The sequence below is a fragment of the Hyperolius riggenbachi genome, chromosome 4, assembly GCF_040937935.1.
Source record: "Hyperolius riggenbachi isolate aHypRig1 chromosome 4, aHypRig1.pri, whole genome shotgun sequence".
Classification (NCBI taxonomy): Eukaryota; Metazoa; Chordata; class Amphibia; order Anura; family Hyperoliidae; genus Hyperolius; species Hyperolius riggenbachi.
In genome coordinates, this window is record NC_090649.1 from 237,843,084 (window position 1) to 237,866,571 (window position 23,488).

Consider the following 23,488-nt stretch of genomic DNA (forward strand, 5'->3'; position numbering starts at 1 on the left):
TACAAGTCTGCAGCGGCATGCAGCCGCCGCTCGCTCCCGTCCCGCCGTTACAGCCGCTTAGAGGGGGAGTTAATGAATGGAGCCGCATTCAATGAATACCAGCGTCTACAAGACGCCAGCATTCATTGTATCTTCCTGTTGTTACACAGCCACGCATTACTTCCGATTCACGTGCTTACGTAGGTGAATCGGAAATAATGACTGAGGACATCTTGTGGCCAAATAGTATATTGCACCAAAATTGCTTTTTATTTAATAAAAATACCCACACAGACTATTATAATTAACTATTTCCCTCCCACACCCTCCCATAGTACCCAAACTTGTTTTTTTTATTTATAAAGGGGGAAACATTTTACAATAAAATAATAGTAATAGTAATTAGTGATGGATTCAAAACTGAAAAAATGCACCTTTATTTCCAAATAAAATATTAGCGCCATACATTGTACTAGGGACATTTTTTAACCACTTCCCGACCGCCTAACGCACAGAGGCGGCCGTAAAGTGGAGCCCGCAAGGACCAGCTCATGCCCAAAGGCGGCGGTCCTCGTAGGGGCATGGGCGGCGTGATCGCGTCATTCGTGACGCGATCGACCGCCGAGGACTGGCTCTGCCCACCTCGCGCTGTAACCCGTCGGCCGCTCGGAAGCGCCGGCGGGTTACTAGCACCCGGATCGCCGCATACAAAGTGTATAATACACTTTGTAATGTATACAAAGTGTATTATACAGGCTGCCTCCTGCCCTGGTGGTCCCAGTGTCCGAGGGACCACCAAGGCAGGCTGCAGCCACCCTAGTCTGCACCCAAATACACTGATTTCCCCCCCCTGCCCCCTAATCGCCCACAGCACCCCTCAGACCCCCCCCCCTGCCCACCCTCCAGACCACTGTTTGCACCCAATCACCCCCCTAATCACCCATCAATCACTCCCTGTCACTATCTGTCAACGCTATTTTTTTTATTCCCTAAACTGCCCCCTCCTGATCACCCCCCCACCCCTCAGATTCTCCCCAGACCCCCCCCCCCCCAGACAGCCCCTGCCCCTGTGAACGGTATGCATCTATCCCCCTGATCACCTGTCAATCACCTGTCAATCACCTATCAATCACCTGTCAATCACCCATCAATCACCGCCTGTCACTGCCACCCATCAATCAGCCCCTAACCTGCCCCTTGCGGGCAATCTGATCACCCACCCACACGAATAGATCGCCCGCAGATCCGACGTCAGATCACCTCCCAAGTGTGGTGTTTACATCTGTTCTCTACCCTAAACACCCACTAATTACCCATCAATCACCCATCAATCACCCCCTATCACCACTTGTCACTGTTACCCATCAGATCAGACCCTAATCTGCCCCTTGCGGGCACCCAATCACCCGCCTACATGCTCAGATTGCCCTCAGACCCCCCCTTATCAATTCGCCAGTGCAATATTTACATCTGTTCTTTCCTGTAATAACCCACTGATCACCTGTCAATCACCTGTCAATCCCCTCCTGTCACTGCCACAAATCAATCACCCCCTATCACTGCCACCCATCAATCAGCCCCTAACCTGCCCCTTGCGGGCAATCTGATCACCCACCCACACCAATAGATCGCCGGCAGATCCGGCGTCAGATCACCTCCCAAGTGCAGTGTTTACATCTGTTCTCTACCCTAAACACCCACTAATTACCCATCAATCACCCATCAATCACCCCCTATCACCACCTGTCACTGTTACCCATCAGATCAGACCCTAATCTGCCCCTTGCGGGCACCCAATCACCCGCCTACACGCTCGGATTGCCCTCAGACCCCCCCCCCCCCCCCTTATCAATTCGCCAGTGCAATATTTACATCTGTTCTTCCCTGTAATAACCCACTGATCACCTGTCAATCACCCATCAATCACCCCCTGTCACTGCCACCCATCAATCAGCCCCTAACCTGCCCCTTGCGGGCAATCTGATCACCCACCCACACCAATAGATCGCCCGCAGATCCGACGTCAGATCACCTCCCAAGTGTGGTGTTTACATCTGTTCTCTACCCTAAATACCCACTAATTACCCATCAATCACCCCCTGTCACTGCTACCTATCAGATTAGACCCCTATCTGCCCCTAGGGCACTCCCACACCCTCAGAACACCCTCAGACCCCAGCCCTGATCACCTCGCCAGTGCATTGCTTGCATCTATTCCCCCCTCTAACCACACCTTGAGACACCCATCAATCACCTCCTGTCATCCCCTAGCACACCTACCCATCAGATCAGGCCCTAATTTGCCCCGTGTGGGCTTCTGATCACTCGGCCAAACCCTTAGATCCCCCTCAGACCCCCTTCCTATCACCTCCCCAGTGCATTGATTGCATCTATTTTCCCCTCTAACCACCCCCTGAGACACCCATCAATCACCTCCTGTCACCCCCCTAGCACTCCTATCCATCAGATCAGGCCCAATACAACCTGTCATCTAAAAGGCCACCCTGCTTATGACCGGTTCCACAAAATTAGCCCCCCCATAGACCACCTGTCATCAAAATTTGCAGATGCTTATACCCCTGAACAGTCATTTTGAGACATTTGGTTTCCAGACTACTCACGGTTTTGGGCCCCTAAAATGCCAGGGCGGTATAGGAACCCCACAAGTGACCCCATTTTAGAAAAAAAGACACCCCAAGGTATTCTGTTAGGTGTATGACAAGTTCATAGAAGATTTTATTTTTTATCAAAAGTTAGCGGAAATTGATTTTTATTGTTTTTTTTTCACAAAGTGTCATTTTTCACTAACTTGTGACAAAAAATAAAATCTTCTATGAACTCGCCATACACCTAACGGAATACCTTGGGGTGTCTTCTTTCTAAAATGGGGTCACTTGTGGGGTTCCTATACTGCCCTGGCATTGTAGGGGCCCTAAACCGTGAGGAGTAGTCTAGAAAACAAATGCCTCAAAATGACCTGTGAATAGGACGTTGGGCCCCTTAGCGCACCTAGGCTGCAAAAAAGTGTCACACATGTGGTACCGCCGTACTCAGGAGAAGTAGTATAATGTGTTTTGGGGTGTATTTTTACACATACCCATGCTGGGTGGGAGAAATCTCTCTGTAAATTGACAATTGTGTGTAAAAAAATACACCACAAAACACATTATACTACTTCTTCTGAGTACGGCGGTATCACATGTGTGGCACTTTTTTACACCCTAAGTACGCTAAGGGGCCCAAAGTCCAATGAGTACCTTTAGGATTTCACAGGTCATTTTGCGACATTTGGTTTCAAGACTACTCCTCACGGTTTAGGGCCCCTAAAATGCCAGGGCAGTATAGGAACCCCACAAATGACCCCATTCTAGAAAGAAGACACCCAACGGTATTCCGTTAGGAGTATGGTGAGTTCATAGAAGATTTTATTTTTTGTCACAAGTTAGCGGAAAATGACACTTTGTGAAAAAAAAACAATTAAAATCAATTTCCGCTAACTTGTGACAAAAAAATAAAATCTTCTATGAACTCACCATACTCCTAACGGAATACCTTGGGGTGTCTTCTTTCTAAAATGGGGTCATTAATGGGGTTCCTATACTGCCCTGGCATTTTAGGGGCCCTAAACCGTGAGGAGTAAACAAAAAACAAACAAAAATGACCTGTGAAATCCTAAAGGTACTCATTGGACTTTGGGCCCCTTAGTGCAGTTAGGGTGCAAAAAAGTGCCACACATGTGGTATCACCGTACTCAGGAGAAGTAGTATAATGTGTTTTGGGGTGTATTTTTACACATACCAATGCTGGGTGGGAGAAATCTCTCTGCAAATGGACAATTGTGTGTAAAAAAAAATCAAACAATTGTCATTTATAGAGATATTTCTCCCACCCAGCATGGGTATGTGTACAAATACACTCCAAAACACATTATACTACTTCTCTTGAGTACAGCGGTACCACATGTGTGGCACTTTTTTACACCCCAAGTGCACTAAGGGACCCAAAGTCCAATGAGTACCTTTAGGATTTCACAGGTCATTTTGCGACATTTGGTTTCAAGACTACTCCTCACGGTTTAGGGCCCCTAAAATGCCAGGGCAGTATAGGAACCCCACAAATGACCCCATTCTAGAAAGAAGACACCCAAAGGTATTCCGTTAGGAGTATGGTGAGTTCATAGAACATTTTATTTGGGAGAGTGGGAGAAATATCTCTGTAAATGGACAATTGTGTGTAAAAAAAAAATCAAACAATTGTCATTTACCGAGATATTTCTCCCACCCAGCATGGGTATGTGTAAAAATACACCCCAAAACACATTATACTACTTCTCCTGAGTATGGCAATACCACATGTGTGGCACTTTTTTGCAGCCTAACTGCGCTAAGGGGCCCAAAGTCCAATGAGCACCTTTTTAAACTTTACAGGGGTGCTTACAATTTAGCACCCCCCAAAATGTCAGGACAGTAAACACACCCCACAAATGACCCCATTTTGGAAAGTAGACACTTCAAGGTATTCAGAGAGGAGCATAGTGAGTCCGTGGCAGATTTAATTTTTTTTTGTCGCAAGTTAGAAGAAATGGAAACTTTTTTTTTTGTCACAAAGTGTCATTTTCCGCTTACTTGTGAAAAAAAAATAATATCTTCTATGAACTCACTATGCCTTTCAGTGAATACTTTGGGATGTCTTCTTTCCAAAATGAGGTCATTTGGGGGGTATTTATACTATCCTGGAATTCTAGCCCCTCATGAAACATGTCAGGTGGTCAGAAAAGGCAGAGATGCTGGAAAATGGGAAAATTTACTTTTTGCACCATAGTTTGTAAACGCTATAACTTTTACCCAAACCAATAAATATAGGCTGAATGGGTTTTTTTTTATCAAAAACATGTTTGTCCACATTTTTCGCGCTGCATGTATACAGAAATTTTACTTTATTTGAAAAATGTCAGCACAGAAAGTTAAAAAAATCATTTTTTTGCCAAAATTCATGTCTTTTTTGATGAATATAATAAAAAGTAAAAATCGCAGGAGCAATCAAATAGCACCAAAAGAAAGCTTTATTAGTGACAAGAAAAGGAGCCAAAATTCATTTAGGTGGTAGGTTGTATGAGCGAGCAATAAACCGTGAAAGCTGCAGTGGTCTGAATGGAAAAAAAGTGCCTGGTCCTTAAGGGGGGTAAAGCCCACGGTCCTCAAGTGGTTAAACGTTGCAATAACTGGGACAAATGGGCAAATAAAATATGTGGCTTTTATCCACAGTAGAATGTTTTATTTTAACACTATAATGGTTAAAAACTGAAAAATAATGCATTTTTTCATTTTTTTTCTTATTCTTCATGTTAAAATGCATTTAGGATAAAAAAATTCTTGGCATACTGTAATTCCCAAAGAAAGCCTAATTGGTGGGGAGAAAAACAAGATATAGATCATTACGCTGTGATTAGTAGTGATTAAGTTATTGGCGAAAAAAAGGGAGGAGCGCTGACAGGTGGAAATTGCTCTGGTCCACAAGGGGGAAACACTCTCAGTTGTCAAGTGGTTAAACTGTTTGGAGCCACCACCCCTATGACCCACCTGCCTGGGCACCCTACAATACGAATGCACCTTCCAGTTTGCTGTGAGCATGTTCATGTACTAAAGTATACAGCACAGGTTGGTGCTTTCCATGTCCTCCTTTTACTGCACGTGCCTGCACGCTGCCTTCGCTTCCAGAGCACACCAGTGACAGTGTTTGAGACAGTTCAATAAATGTTTAATCTTAATTTTAAAATGTTTTAGATTTTGGCCCCTTTTGTGAATGAGCTTGACACCCTGCTAAAGGTCATACTAGATAGTCTGTATTTTACTTAACCCTTTGTTGTAAATAAATATATAAAGGCCTTATGCATATACAAATATATTTTTCCCAATGCCACAATTGTAAAGGGTATGTGACAAGTTGACTCCATCACAATAGATATATGGTACGCCAACAGCACCGTATGGTGCTCCTAGCCTGAGCAAGACACTAGGGAAGAAACATGACAATTGCCAGGGATCTGCACGGTAGGGACTCCATCCTCTCTGCTCAGAACCAAATGGATAATGACACCTTACATCTCACACCCAACACCTAGGATGGAATAACCATTTTAATGCTTTGAGGCACAATTATTATTTTTTTTAAAAGTCCAGTATTGAATGAAAGTCCTGCAAATCCAGAACTGTCAACCATGCCTCCAAATCTAATCTTAAAGGGTTCTATAAAGTGAGATGATGGTATAAAAGTGTATATGCAGTTGCAATCCATCCATTTATAAATAGGTCTATACATTTATTATTATAATAAAATCATTCTTCAATAACAACTGTTAAAATATGACATTTTTCTAGCTTACATAAAGGATGTGCTGGCTGCTCACTAGTTTCACTGTTTGTTTATCTTTTTCATGTTGGGTCTGTAAACCATTGTAAAGCACTGTATTTCCTCCATCATGGAAGAACATGACCATGCAACATGAGTACACACAAAGAGTAATAAGAGTCACTTTTTTTGTATTTTGTTTTTAGTTTTCTTTTATTTTTTGCTTAACACTCTATTAAATACAATGTTAATTATGACCCCTTTTCAACCAACTATTGTGGAATGTTTGATTTTTGTGTGTTTACATTGCAGGAACTCATCACAGCTTGGTACATAGGATTTCTAGTGCTTATCTTTTCCTCATTTCTGGTTTACCTGGTGGAGAAAGAAGCTAACACGCAATTTCAAACATATGCAGATGCTTTATGGTGGGGTACGGTAAGTAAAATCAATCCTGAGCTAAAGGAAATTGTATACTTGTATAAAGACTAGTCTGGTTGCACTGAAAACAATGCAGAATTGGTTTCTGTACTGATGGGGGTCACCAACCATTTTCCGCAGAAATGAACAGATCATCAGTTCTTCAGCTATTGCATTAATGCTGAATGAAAATAAAAGGCATGGGAATGTTAAGTAGAGATGATTATTTATGCGAAGCCTGTTGTTTTCGTCACACACTTAGGAATATAGAAGAATACAGTTATGATTTAAGAAACCACTTTAATTAGTTGCTTTAAGAAGCCACTTTAATTGGTTGCTTTTAATCAATACACCTCAATTCAGTGCTGTTCACTAGGGAATTATAATTTTATGTTTTATTTAATGCATTTAGAAAAAAAAATATTTAAATAAAACAATTTTCCAATGATCTTTAAATTAATTTTTGACACCGTTAGACGCGCATCTGTACACACACACACGCACGCACACATACACACACAGAGACACAGAGACACAGAGACACAGACAGACACACACACACACACACACACACACACACACACACACACACACACACACACACACACACACACACACACACAGAGAGACACAGACACACAGACACACAGACACACACACACACACACTCACACACTCAAACACTCACACACTCACACACTCACACACACACACACACACACTCACACACTCACACACTCACGCACACACGCACACACGCACACGCACACACACACACACCTCTGGGCTATGGCAGAGGTACCAGCCTTAGGTGCACCTGATGTGAAGCACATACTGCCCTCCCTTACAGTAGCATACAGCCTCACAGCAATGAGCATTAAAGCTGTGCATGGCTGATGTTCGCTGCTGGGTGTCCTGATTCACTGTTGTTCTCTGTCACAGGCTGTGTGCAGCTCTGTTCCTAATTAGCAACACATGGGTAGAAGCAGAAGTTCTGCCCTTCTGCCCATTCTATCAGGCAGATTGTGTCCAGCACAGCTTCTCAGCAGGTGATGCCTTGACCACTGCACAGAGGTAATATGTGTGTGCTGTGTGCATGTACACTGCTAGAACTAATGATCTGGGTCATGTGCACCACATCCTTACCAGCAGAGCCCTAGAACCTTCCACAGGACTAAAAAGTCTCACTCCAGGATCTCCTATTTGTGCTCAAGCAGAGTTATATATGCTGCAGCCACAAAACTTGATTGTAGTCTAGGGACATGCTATCTAATTATGTTATTTTTGTGGAATATGGTGCCTAATTATGTTCTTTGGAGGGGATATGCTGTCTAATTATCTTTCTTGTTTTTTTGAAGGATATTCATGCCTAATTATATTGTGTAGGGGATAAGATGCCTAATTATGTTGTTGGAGGGACACTGATTTATAGTCACAATCCTGCTAGCTAGGTTCATATGTATTCTTTGCAATGCCCAAAAACTCTAGTGGCCCACTTTTTGCCATAACTCTATTGGTGTCCACAATAGCTGGGGGTGTGTGCATGTATGCAAGATGTCAGGCTTTGCATTCACGTCAGGCTCTGCGTTCATATGGGTGAAGTTTACTGCTTCTACCTATATGCATTTGCATATGTGCTGTATGAACATTTGCGCCAAAACATCTACACTTTGCCAATACAGCCAGCCTCCCCATATGCCCAGTGATTATTCCTCTGTTGTGCCTGACCTAGCATTGTGCATCACTTATCCTGATCCTGTTGTTCTATTGTTCTGACTAGGCTCGTCTGACTATTCTCTATCTGTATTCCTGGTTTTATGCTGGGAATACACCATGAGTTTTTTGGCAGATAGATGGCTCGATAGATAATTTCCGACAGGTCCGATCTGATTTTGATCGTTTTTCTGAACTATTTTCTCATAAAAGTGAACGGGAATCATTCAGAAAAATAAATCGGAGGAACGAACGGAAAAACGATCGGCCAGAAAATTTGCCGAAAAAAAGTCATTGTGTATTCCCTGCATAACCTTGGCCTGTTATTGGTTATCGTCTGCCTGCCCCAACTCCGGCTTGTCTCCTTTTCTGACTGAATTTCGCTTGCACCGACCTTGCCCATCGTTTCTGAAACATCAAAGTCCAATGACTCTGTGAAATGCTCTGGTCAAAACCCAGGGTCACTTAGATTCCACACTCTCAGCTGCCCTTACCTCAATGGGGGGTCAACTTACATAACAAAAGGTTAACAAGAAAGTGTCCTGCTCAAAGTGTTCCAGCAACAATAACTCCTCCAAAAAAGTTACTGGGTTGGCATCTTCTAATCTTTCTGGGAGTACCAATAAGAGTACATTATTTCACTTGAGTATATCTTCCATATGATTGTGCCTTGTTAGGAGTGTTGTCACTTGTTTTACTATTGTTATTAGTAGTGAAGGCATTGGGCATACAGTATATCATCATCTGTTTGGAATATATGATTCGCTGTTGTGTTGTTCTTCCCACAGATTTTGTAGATCTTTGTGCAGGAGTGCAATGTTGATTTTAACGTCATCAATTTTAACTGTCAGAGTGTCTGAATGAAGTCTGCAATTTAGCTACAGGGACCCAAAAAGAGGCAGGCCCAATTTTCATACTCCAGGGGATAGTGCTTATGTAGAGTTTCTAAGTGTAGTAAGTAGTCCATGTGGTAAGCAGTCAATGGGAAGAAGGTAAATCTTCCAGCATGACAATGACCTGAAGCAAAACTGACCACTGACTGTGTGGCCTAGTCAGAGCCCAGAAATACTCTTAGCTGGTCACAGCTAACCCTCATGCTTGACAGGAAGCATCGCTTCCCGACAGCATGAAAAGGGGAATAGAATGGGATGTAAAGCAGCAGCAGGCTCAGGCAACTTTACCGTCACCTGATTTTATAACTCACCACCTCTTAATGCTGGTGAGTTAGACAAGAGGATAGGATACTGGCATTCATCTTACGCTTACTCTGGTCTTTAAATCTGATCTTTTATTAAAGCATATTAATTGTATATGTTTTTTGGCTATGTGCACATTTGTATTACGCAGTCTATATACTGATGGGGCAGGTAAAGATTCACAAGCTTCTCTTTGTTTCTTATTCCCATCTATCAGCTGAGATATCAGCGCCACGGAATATGTTGGCGCTTTATAAATCATAATAATAATTAATAATAACTGTTCCACCTAAAATTAATTAATAGACCTGCTGAAGGTTACCATACACCATCTCATGTTATTAATAAATTAGATTTGATTTTAGAAAATTGAGTTTATTATAGGTATCATTTATTTTTATTATTAAACGCCCACTCTTTTTAATGAGAGAAAAGAGCTTTGAGTGTATTAGTACTTTTCATCTTCTATCATTTATAATACACTTGCCTAGCTTGAGTTATTTTTAACAACTATGCAAGTCAAACAAAGTCACTGATTTTGAATATTGTGCTATTTCAAGCTTGTGAAATGTAACACACATAAAATAAGAAACCCTTGTATGTCTATTCCTTTAAAAGCTATTAAAAAGTCAGCGCAGATCGTAAATGAATCCACTGTTTCACAATCAATCGTCTTTCACCAAAGTAGTCATTAAATTCTCATATCCAGGTGGTAGACCGTCATCCAAAGGATTAGAGGGAGCTTACAACTGCTGACAACCCACGTTATAAGGTTGTATGTCTCGCATTCAGTGGTAAAAGGAACCAGGAACCACCCAGGATCCAAGACTTCCAAAAATCCTTATGTTAGTTGGGGTAAGCCATCCGGAAGATCAAGGCCAATAAAACATGCAAATAAACTGTAGATCTAAGTGTAACCCATTTATTAAAAAACATAGCACATAGCCATAAAAAAATTAATAAAATTCAATAAAACTTACATACGGGGCCCAAGTAATGGAAAGAGACAGGCGGCACCTTTTTATACTTTCTTACTGGTTGTAGACCAGCATACAAGCGCAATATTGTTTTGGGGTTCCCATTGGTTGGGCCCCATATCTACGTTTTATTGAATTTTATTCATTATTTTATGGCTATGTGCTATGTTTTTTAATAAACGGGTTACACTTAGATCTACAGTTTATTTGCATGTTTTATTGGCCTTGATCTTCCGGATGGCTTACCCAAACTAACATAAGGATTTTTGGAAGTCTTGGATCCTGGGTGGTTTCTGGTTCCTTTTACCACTGAATGCAAGACATACAACCTTATAACTTGGGTTGTCAGCAGTTGGTAAGCTCCCTCTAATGCTGGATACACACCATGTGTTTCCGCGTCGAATGCGTCCGTCGATACGCGTCGGTTCGATTATTTCCGAGCATTTCTGAACGCATTTCGATGATTTTTAGGTCAATTGCCATGTAAAGTATGGCAAATCGACCTAACAATCCATCGAAGCTTGAATCGGACATGTCGGAAATAATCGAATCGATGCGTATCGACGGACGCATCGAACGCGGAAACGCATGGTGTGTATCCAGCATATTCCTTTGGGTGACGGTCTACCCCTTGGATATGAGAATTTAATGACCACTTTGGTGAAAGACGATTGATTGTGAAACAGTGCATTCATTTACGATCTGCGCTGACTTTTTAATAGCTTTTATATGTGTGGACTTTTGGACTCTGTCCTTTCTCAGCAGCGATCGAACTATTGATTTCCTTGGCGCTGATTTTCTTGTTTTGTTGATAATATGTCTATTACTTTAGTGTTAATATTGTTGCTTGGACCTTAGATATGATGGTGAATTTTAAAATTGTGCTCTATGTACTCATATGACCCTATTCATATATCTTTTAGAATTCTGCACCAATGACAAGACATAACTTGCTAATTTATAAAATCTCACTTCATTTAAAAACATACATTCTGTTCCACTAAAATAAATTACTCAAATTAGTAACTTAGCGACCACTGAGGCTATTATACTGAATGGGGCCATTAAGCAATTTTACACCCTGAAAAAATCATGATGAATATCTCAGTCATTTATTTTTACAGCAGATTTCTTTTTTCTTGAAGACAGTGTGCTATTTTGAATCTGCCACTCTGTTCAGGAACCACCAGACTGCTAATGCACATAAAAATAGTGTGAGAGATATAAACAAGCACAGAGCTGTTTTCATCGGGTGAAATTGCTGCGCTCACAATTATACACTTTAGAATATTTTAAGACAGTTGAATGAATGCACATAATTGAAAATCAATTTCTGGCAAGTACGGCCATGTTAAGTCTTCGACCTGACCCCATTGTTGTTCTTTCCAAAGTGCTAATAGGAATGGTTGTTAATGTGAACCATTTAAAGTTGTTGTTTTTAATTGCCTATCTCGTCACACTGATTGTTTTGCCAAAGTAAGCCATGGTTGACCTCTATGAACTGTGAGCATTATATGACATGCTGCTCATGTTCATCAATTCAGGGTTTATCATTGTTGAAAATGAATTAATTTGCATTAGTAAGACCTGTAACTCATTTACACTTCCAAGGATCTCAGAATAGAATTGCCAATTATAGGATCCTATGAATACCCGATAACTCTCCCGATTTCAGCCTGCATTACTAGCTTTCCATCCAAATTGTCAACTCATCTGCAGCCCAAGCAGTTCTCCAGCTTTTAATTGCATACACACCCAGAAAGAATGTTGCCCACCGGGATCAGGACTCGATCCCTCAGGAGGTAGTTTGGGCCGAGTGCTTTTGCTATAAAAGGGGGAACAGATAGGACTGTGCCCAGCTGTCTTGGCTGAGAGCTATCTAATGTGCAAGAGTGCAGAGTTACATTAAGTGGAGGAACATATTCACATGTATATTTTCCTCTCTGACACTTTGTGCTCAGTCCTCATACTGCCCACTTGTATTCCCTTTTGACCCTGATGGTCATATGACTTTGCAATGCATCACATGACATGACCTTTCAGGTCAGTGAGGAATCCAGATCAGCAGGCTAAGCTTGGAGCAGAGTGCACAATGTCAGACAGATAATTATACATACCAGCATGCTCCTCTACTAACCTCAGCTTTAAAGAGGAACTCCAGTGAAAATAATGTAATAAAAAAAAGTGCTTCATTTTTACAATAATTATGTATACATGATTTAGTCAGTGTTTGCTCATTGTAAAATCTTTCCTCTCCCAGATTTACATTCTGACATGTTTTACATGGTGACATTGTTACTGTGGGCAAATTATGTAGCTGGTCTGGCTTTAACAGACAGCTGTAAGCAGCTATTTCCTGTCTGAACATTGTTACATTGTGGCAGTTTGCCCAGAGTACCGTACGGTACCAGAGCCTCTTGTGGGAGGGGTTTCAGCACAAAATCAGTCATACAGCGCCCCCTGATGGTCTGTTTGTGAAAATCATTATTTTTCTCATGTAAAAGTGGGTATCAGCTACTGATTGGGATAAAGTTCAATTCTTGGTCGGAGTTTCTCTTTAAGTTTTACATCAGTGGGAAAAATTGTAATGTAGGTCACCACTAATTAGAGGTGAGTTACGGGTAACTCTGCTGCTTGTAATCAAAATTACGAGTAGAACTTGCTGGCCACGACAAAGGGGGGGTTAACTTACCTATGTCGCCGCCTACAGCTGATGCTGTTCACTAACATTCCATGTCACTCACATGCTTGTGCCTTCAAACCTGGAAGGAAGAAGCATGTGAGTGATGTGAAACGCTAGTGAACCGCATTGGCTATCGGCGGCGACATAGGTAAGTTAACCCCACTCTGCCATGGCCAACAAGTCCTACTTGTAATTTTGATTACAAGCATTGGAACTACCCGTAGCTCACCTCTATCACTAATTGGGTACTTTTTAATGAGCAGATGAGACAAGACATATAATATTTATATCACACTTTTCACCTGGCAGACTCCAAGTGTTTTACAGTTTCAGCCACTTAGAGCACTCTCCACGGTTGATGTATCAGAGCGCCTCTTGGCTCTAGATACATCTCTGGCACTGTATTTGGTCTGAGGAAGTGGGTGTTAAGCCCACGAAACACATGGCCTGTGAATAATTAAACTTCATATATGTATGAATGTGTCATTATTGAGGTAAGCCACCCATTACTATTTTAGCTGTTTCTAACACAGTTTTATCTATCATTGGGTGCCTCTTCCCCCCTTTGTGCTTTTCACCCTCCTTTGGAAGGGTGTACTCCAGTACCCAGTGGCTCTGCCACTGATAGGTCCGTTTGTTGTTTTGCCAAGAGTGCGACCGAATCCTGTTCCAGCTGGTCCTCCGAGTGGAGATTTATAACTATAAATCTCCACCTGCCTTCAATAGTAGGTTTCCCCCAGTGCAACCTTCCTTTGTGAGTACCACATCCTTTTTTTACATTTAGCTGTACTGATGTACTGCACCATTTGTGCTCCTGTTGTTTCCGTGTCCTTCCTTTTTAGGGTGTCAGTCACCCTCTACCACAATCTGATCTGCACATTTGTTCAGGGTCTATGGCTACAAAGTATTGGAGGCACAGACTCAGCTGGATAGCCAGGTAATTTGCATTGTTTAAAAGGAAATAAATTTGTCAGCCTTTATATCCTTCTCACTTCAGGTGTGCTCTAAGACTTCTTTTTTAAAGTCTGCTACTTTAACCTTAATAAAAATAAATCACATTTCAGACACTTGTCAGTGTACTTACACTATAGATATATAAGGTTATTCAAAATTGTTTTCACAGCTAAATCAAATTTAACCATTCAAGCATATGTTGAATTTATGCACTTCTCTTGTATTTCCAGCACTGCCTTTGTCTTCATAAAGACACCATGTAGTGAGAACAAAGTAATGAAAGTAAATGTATCCCTACAAATGGACGTGCTGGAGAGGGGAAGGTGGGTGGGGTGTGACATCATGATGTGGAAGGAAAGAGGCGGAGCTGGCTAAAGTATCCAGGTCCAGCTCTGTGTGACCAGGATGCTGGTTGGATTTGCACAAAGCTTGCTTTGGGGGATGCCACACTATGCTAATGTGGATCAGGTAACTTATGGCACTAACTATAAGTCGTGACCTAGGGATATCTTTACTTTCACAGCCTTTTCCTGACTGCAGGGACTCTTTAGACCTTCTCTTTAGGTTTTGAGATCAGCTAAATGATGTCAAGATTTGCTCTCACCGAGATGAGAGCGCCGGCAGGCTGTGTGTGTATGGAGAGACAGATCTAGCAAGATGCAGTGGTCCAGAGTTCTTTGCTGTCATGGATGAAGTGTATCTTTGTGGTCAGGACATCAGTTTCTTTCTAATGCTGGGAATACATGGTGAGTTTTTTGGCAGCTTGATGGCTGGATGACAAAGACAAAAAAGACAAAGACAAACACTTATATAGTGCTTTTCTCCTGGCGGACTCAAAGCGCCAGTGCTGCAGCCACTAGGACGCGCTCTATAGGCAGTAGTAGTGTTAGGGAGACTTGCCTAAGGTTTTCTGCTGAATAGGTGTTGGTTTACTGAACAGGCAGACCCGAGATTCGAACCCTGGTCTCCCATGTCAGAGGCAGAGCCTTTAACCAGGACATCATCCAGCCACCACTGGATGGATAATTTCCGACAGGTCCGATCTGATTTCGATCATTTTTCTGATCACTTTCCCCATAGAAGTGAATGGAAATTGATTGGAAAATCGATCGGGCAATAAATCTGCCAAAAAAGCTCATTGTGTATTCCCAGCATAACAATACAGCAAATTTACCAAACACTCTCACAAAAGTCAGATTCCAATCTTTGCTTACAGCGCCTTGTTCCTCACACATTGCCTCCCACCAGTTCATTGGCACACTCAATTAATATTGCTCTTCTTGATCATTGAATTATATTTAGGGTGACATTTCATAAGTGCTGTACAGAAACTGTTTAGCTACAGCTGAGGAGTGTGTACTGTCCAATGGATAGGTGAGGAGGGATGAGGAACAGTGCACAGGCAAGCAGGCTCCCTGCAGCACTGGAACAAAGAGACTCCTGTGGTGGATCACTAAATGATGTTGTAAGCAGCTGTACAAACACTAGCTACAAGGCTAGGGTGGGGCAGAATATTTGCCTTGGTTGAGGATTAGCTGGTCTGTCTATAAGCCTTAAGGTGGCCACACATGATACATAAAATGATCCAATTTTATGGCAATTCGATAAATATGATCGGATCTTCCAAAAAAAAAATCAAAAGCTCTTTTTTCATTCAACTGAAAAATCTGATCAAATTTCCCGTTTTTTTTCGATTTTTATTGATCCGGAATGCTGGAAATTTTTCTTCAATTTTTCTAAAGATTGTATAGTGTGTGTTAGATTGTCAATTTATGAATATACACACCCTAGCAATTTCCTCAGAGTTTCCAATTATTTTTTATCAAAATTGGGGAAAAATTAAACATATGTGTGTGGTCATATTTTTGAAATGTTACAATCACTCTGGTTCTAGCCAGCGGTTCTAGCCAAAATAAGGCCCTGGGCAAGAATAACATGCCACTCCCTTGTCCCGCAATCACCCCCCCCCCCCCAAAGCGATTAGGCATTCCCCGTGGCTCCTGCAAAGTACTCACAGAAGAGCCATTGTACCTTCCCGACACACTCCCTTCTTTATTTTGTGTGCTTACATGTAACATGCCACAGAGTCACGAAGAATAGGAACTAGCAAGGATGCAGACAAAAGCTTGCTCCCTGTGAGCACAGATCACATGACCTCTCCCACTCCTCCCTACAGTGAGAGATTAACTCTTCCTGGACAGCACTCAGGGCCAGCGCTACTATACAGGCAAAGGGGACAATTTCCCCAGGGCCACAGAGTTCGTAGGGGGCCCCCAGTTGGCTGGCATAGTTGTGGCATGTTGTGGGAGTGGGGGAGGGCACTAGGCAGTAGCAGCAGCCAGCAGGCAGGGCAACATTGTTTAAAAATACATTATTTGGAATACGCTGAGGCTGCCACTTAGTCCTGCCTCCTGTCCTGATCCACTGCGAGTCATCTGTTACCATGGTTCCCTTCTTCCCTACACAGTCACAGCTGCAACGGCGCTCTCCTCGACATGACACAGGCATGTTATGTCACGTCAATGCATGCGGGGGAGTGGTTGGTGTCAGGGGGGCCTCTGGGCTACTTTTTCCCCGGGGCCCCATTGTAGCTAGAACCAGCCCTGTCATTACTGCAGCTATAGATCAGTCTCATTATGATCATAATCTGATCAGAGTTGATCTGCTGAATTGATATGCATCAAATATGTTCACCTTTACTAAGAATGACAATTCTGAACTAGGGCTTTAGTAATTGCTTGCAATCCACATATACGTACATCTAATGCTGGGAGCACATGATGAGATTTTTCAGTAGATTTACTTTCCGATCGATTCTCTGATTGATTTTCCGATCATTTTACTGATCAATTTCCATTCATTTCTATGAGAAATCGATCAGAAAAACAGTCGAAAAAAAGATCGGACCTTTTGGATATTATCTATTGAATCATCTATGTGCCAAAATATCTCATGGTGCATTCCCAGCATTGCACAGGAACCTCACCCCTCAGTATACATGGCTGTATAATGGATTGTAAAATGGTAACCTGAAGAAAATGATGTCTGTACTGAAGGGTAAAATCATGTCAGTAACCGGTTTCATCTCAATGTTATCCCTTAGATCACACTGACTACCATTGGCTATGGTGATAAAACTCCACACACATGGCTTGGAAGACTCCTGTCAGCTGGCTTCGCTCTGCTTGGTATTTCCTTCTTTGCATTGCCTGCAGTAAGTATGAATAAAACATACAAAATCTATTTACCAAGCTTGATAAAACCTCATAAAATGGCAAGGCTGTAAAATACACTATGAGTTGTGATCAATGTCTGTTTAGTCTGCAATTTTAGGAGAGTTTTAAAGTTAAAATGTGGTTATAAAATACAAAGACAGCAACTAGTTCAATGAACTTGTTACAAAACAGCAGATATTCTTATGCTAGGTACACACCATACAATTTTCTGGTAGATTTACCTGCCAGATCGATTATTTCCAACATGTCCGATCTGAATTTCGATTTCAACTGTCCTGCTCATGCCACATCAGCCTGTTTTCACACTGGCCATGGTAGCCCAGCCACTTCCCATTTTGGCTGGCCAGAACTCAAAGCGGCTAGACTTCAGGTTCTGGCTGTAACATATACATAGTTTGCATTCCAGGAAATGTAAAGTACCATGGAATGTGTTGGTGCTAAATAATATTAATAATAAAAACCAGAATGCAATTTGAGAATCATAGCTCTCTAATCAATACACCAATGAAATCCAACTACCGGCCTGAGGGCCAATCATGGCTCAAGTTTGTATTTTGATGTGGCTCACACCTGTTCAAAATATGTTATTTCTGGCCCACGGGCATAAACAATAAATAAATCATACAATTCAACATGCAGTTTCTCTTTTGAACACATGGTGGCAGCACTTTATAACAAACAACTGCCAACTACCATAATATAAGTATGAATGATTGACCAATCACAGCTCTCACTAGACATGCAGTGCTGTAGAGTTTTTCAGGTTTGACACCAATGATTTTTCAGCAAAGACATAGCTACACCACATGGCTGTGTAAAACTTGCAGTGACCCTACAACTGTCATGGTTACATTAAATAAAACCTGTTGTTCTTTTACCAAAATTAGACACTGCTGATTTTCTGGATGTTTTCTATTTCTGCTAGACATTCAGATAACTTGTATACCATAATCTGTATATCTAAATTCTTACATTTGCTGTGTAAAAATGACAATATTAAAAACCAGAATATTAATATGCAATTTGTATTGTTTAATATAATGCCATTGGGCTCTTTTACATTATCAAATCTGGCCCTCCTTGAAAAAGTTTAGACACCCCTGTTTTGGGGTATAAAGGAATGATTTGCATGGCTCTACCAATTTTCCTGAAGCAAGTTTTAAATGCTTGTTTTGAATGGAGGCGATGACCTGTGAATCGGGATTAGTAAGTATGATAATAATTGCTAGTGAGCATTGCCAGATTTACATCTTAGGAGCCTTAGACTCCACCCTTTGCTAAACACAAACATTCTGACAAGAATGTAGATTCATCTGCACTCCAAGTGTGCTGGTTGCCCCCATTCCCTGGTCAGCTCAGCCATCAGCTCACTAACTCCCACCTGCAGGGCGAGCACTCACCTTCTTGCCAACATCTTGCTCTGCATTTGATCTGTAGGGGAAGGTTAGTGTGAAATTTAGGCCCTGGTTGCTTGACTTCTCAAGCAACCGGAAAGAACCCATATCCGACATCAGCCAATCCCCGCCTGTGTTGAATAAATTATACTTTACTGTAGTTATCTATTTTGTTGCTTGGTCAATGGCCAGGGTGACCAATTAGAGGTTTTTTGATCCCTCCTTATGTATGTAGTTACTGAATATCAAAAAATTGCACCACCTGAGCTATCTACGAGAGAATGCTATGATCAACAACATGTCAGGTTTTGCCACCAAAGTGTTTTTTATAAATGTATTGCTGAATGGCCGTAGTGGATATGTGTAAGTGCATCTTGAACAGCAGATAACTTAACAGAAATATTCTTTCCTTTTTTTTAAAAAAAGAAAATTGTTATAGCCTTCTCCTCAAATTAAAAACAATATATCTTTTATCTTAAAATATATCCTCACGAGACACATTAATATATTACTTCCAGGTTCTTTGTTCATGTAGAGCCAGAATAGAAGATTTCTTTCTTAAATATCAAGCATTCTGTTAGAATTAATGAAGTTAATATCCTTTCAGATTGTTGCTTGTGATTTGTAGCTCACATATTGGTCTTTGTCCACTAGAGACTGATGTTATTGAATTTATTCGTTTTCAGATCAATGTCTGCAAGAAAAAAGTTTTTAATGAGGCCACCAGACAGAGTTTAAAAGTACAATAATATGGTCGATTTTGATTATTCGAGACCAATTAAAATGAAAAACAGATCTTAGAACACAGTACTATGGTTATGTTTTACTGAGAAGAGTCAGTTGGTTGAGTGGGATGTTGCTAAATGAAATTTTATATGTCAAGCTGATGGTTGAGGCTTTATATAACCTCATTATATAAAGAGTGGGTGGCTGCTGACATTTAGCTTCTTAATAGGTTTACGTAAAGTAACGATAAAACCGACCTTCATCTTCCTAGAAGATTATTCCTCATACATTAGGTGGCTCAATGTTTTCATCTACGGATGTGCTACTGTTTTGGATTAGGGTAGCTGATACAACTGACCTGTCAGGATTTCTGACTGAGAACGATGACCCATACACCCTACACATTCTGATTTTGCTTTTGTTTAAATTTTATACATTATCCTTTGTTTCTGAAATTTTTGAGAAATTATACAGTATACGGTAACTGGGAATCCTAATGGTCCAAAGTAAAATATGATTTGCATTGTTGCTGTGCACATAACGTTTTTTTTTTTTATTTATTTTATTGGACATATAAATGCAAATTAAAAAAAAATAGCACAACAACAGAGTGTATACTCCAGCAATGACAACAAAACGTACAGGAATAGTACACAAGCTGTAAACATCTCTTACATAGTATATAACATAGCAACGAAGAAACTATGCATTTACAGACAGTGTATTCAAACTATTAAAGGTACCAACATAGCGCCAAACTCAAACAACTAGGTAAATGTATCAGTGCCAGAAGAAAATTTCCATAGGTGCATCAACTGTATATAGATAGGACAATATTATTATACCTGGTCTGCATCCAGCGTGTCCTGAGAATCTAGCCATATATCCCATATCCTCTCAAACTTCACAAGGGACTCACTGTTAGCATAACTGTTAATGCTCCCCTGTAGTTACACCCATGCCTCCTACTGCAAATCATTTCTGAATAATTTCATATATTCCCAGACAAAATCTCTGTAGTTTTCAGTGTATCCTATTTGCTTAAATGTCTACACCCATCTCTTGCAGTGTAGTGGTATAAAGAAAGGAAACCTCTGCCACTGTTAGAAAAAAAGTAATTCTCCAATTCAATACCTTTAAGATTCTATATATAATGCTTTATGTCAAGAAGAAGAGAATGCAAAAATATTTATTTAGAATATTCAGACAGTCTTGGAGCAGAGGCCCAATACCATTTACTAAAGAGCCCTCTGGGGCGTGTTCTTTGTGTTTCTGCATTTTGGGGAGTATATGAGCCACCCCAGGCTACATGTATTTATATTCCTGGTCATCAAGATCCACTGTTCCAAACCCTGCACTGAAGGTGTCAATGTGAGATAATAGTATTTCCATCTCCAATCTGTACTAAGCTTTATTAATAACAACTATACTTCCTGCTTAATCTGCAGGTCTAATAACTAATTCTTTCCTTGCTATGTTGTAATTGTTTCATGTCCTGATTTAGAGTTTAATCTTTCTTTTTATGTAACACATGGAACAGATCTTTTAATGAAAAGCTTATGGACCACCATGCAAAATTATCAGTTAGCGAATACTATTTATAGATCTTAGTTTTCTTTCTTTCTTTATTCCCATTTCTCTTTTCCTCAATATATAACATTTGTTTTCAGTACCCCTGCTGGTCTAAAGCTATGATGACCAGGAGTTTAAATGTTCAGTTATAATAGATCATTTGTGATCTGGCTGAAGATTTGATGTCTGTACCGGTAAGAAATTGGCCAAGGCTGTATTTTACATGTCTGCTGCTTCTCATCCTTGTCCCCTTATACATAGGACATTACAGGAGCCTCAGCACAGCCACATGACGGTTAGCAAAAAAGGAATGACAACTATCACTGCTATATTACTATATTATTGCTGTAAGCAGACTGTCAGCAAAAAGCAATGACAACTATTATTTAACCTATTCTGTGTGGTTTTCTCTTTAATCCCAATCATCCATATACACAAAGTTGCTAACCTTGTTTGCTTTTCTTTAATCTTTTGGTTAATCAATTTAGCACCTCTCTAGATTGAAAGGCACTCCCACCTCAGTCCCCTTGGAAAATAACTTCATCTAATTAATTATTCAGTGACAATGAGACTGTATTTGTCCTTCATTGTAGTATTCTGATTTTCTGGAAAAAGGAGCATGGATGACTTCCTGATTACCTAAAAGGTGAAGCTTTTCACCTGTAAACTTTATTATTTTACTTGTTTGAAATTGTTAATACAATTTGCACGTTCTCAGTGGACATTTAGATGTCCAGATATGTCCCCACAAGCAGACTTTACTAGCCTGCATGGATAAGGATAAGGCTCTGAGCAGGGAATGGACTTTTTTGTCCATTCTCCGCTCATCATGTGAACAGCTCATATGTTATAAATATGAGCCGTTCACACTTGTCACTCTGCAGCAGATCTGTGAGATCAGTTGTGATGAGCTGCCACACTTTTGTGCAGTCCACGATAATCCCGGGGACACGGATGCGTTCCCCCTTATAGCCTATAGGGAAGCACCTCTGCAATGCGGTCCAGCGTAACCACGGTGGACGATCAGAGATGACACGACACTGTTCGCTCCTGCTGGCCGCATGTGGTAGTGGGAACAGAGCCTCCAAGAAAGCATTCTATAGCACAGTGTCAGATTGTAAGATGCAATCTGATCTTTATGAATGAATTTTTAATGAAGTCTAATCTGCTGAAGAATTAAAGGCCGGTACATATGCTAGATTCATGTCACCCCACGGTGATCGTGACCCGAGGCTGTAAAGATGCAAAGTTAGTCTTCAGGCTACTGACATGTTCTATTGCAATATGGGGGGGAGGGGGGCAGAGTGCCAACGGAGTGGCCCAGATGTAACGTCAGACAGTGGTGGGGCTGAGCGGGGAGAATAAAGCTATAGGACATCTCTCAGCCACATTCATCTCTCTGGCAGATCACTAGCCAGGCAGCAGTCAGGGTTGCTGTACACATACTGTACCAGATTATCGGCAGAGGGAGTCGTTATCGGCCACCTCAGCCAACTTTAATCTAGCATGTCTGCCTTTACATTATTAACAATTTAGAGCTATGCAGGAAACGAGCATTGTGATAAAGCCTAGTTTTAACTGCTGAGCTCCTTCCATTACTTTATCTTGTAGCTTTGAAAAAACCATGAGTAAACAGATCCTTCAGGCCAGAGAAATGCTGATAATTATATCTAATTATCAACAAGGTTGTGGCGATATTCCACTTCAAATGTAATGAATGAGGGATGCATCTTTACTGGGCCACCAAAGCCCCCCTCTCCCCCATACATGGTAGAGGCTTCAATAGGGGAGGGCAGTCTAGAAGGGGCATGAAATGGCACATTCCTGCCAAGATGAGACAAGCATCTAATATACACTGTTACTATATTGTACATGAGCAGGCCTGTGATCAGAGTTGGAACAGCTCTGTGGAGGTGAGAACAGCTGAGGCTAAATTGTCTTAGATGGCTTTGTGGTTCAGGTGTGGGGAATATTTCTGGTTAAGTATAATGTAAAAAGTGGTTACTGTGGAAATTAGCTTATGTTTTGTATCTAGGGCCTTATGTTTTTCTTCAAGAAAAAGGGGCACCCTACTAGTAGGTTCATGTACATTTGGCTTCGCCCACCATATCTTATGACCATGCCCACATTTTTGCTGTGGCACACTTCGCTCACCATATGTTGTCCCTTTTTCAAAGCTACAAAATTTGAGATGTACTGTATGAAAACACAGTCATTGTGGATTGTTGGTAGCAGAGACTGGTGGGTGTGAGAATCAGAGTTTGTTGTCAGTCAATGGATTAGTCCAGTT

At 41.2% G+C, this 23,488-nt stretch overlaps 1 protein-coding gene across 2 annotated transcripts in view; it reads left to right on the plus strand.

Moving 5' to 3' along the window:
- Nucleotides 1-23,488, plus strand: part of KCNQ5 (potassium voltage-gated channel subfamily Q member 5) — a 745,242-nt gene that overhangs the window by 597,458 nt on the left and 124,296 nt on the right. For both annotated transcript variants that reach the window (XM_068281488.1, XM_068281487.1), the window contains exons 5-6: nt 6,640-6,765; nt 17,374-17,484. In XM_068281488.1, coding sequence (XP_068137589.1) covers nt 6,640-6,765; nt 17,374-17,484 — 237 coding nt within the window. The remainder of the gene's footprint in view (nt 1-6,639; nt 6,766-17,373; nt 17,485-23,488) is intronic.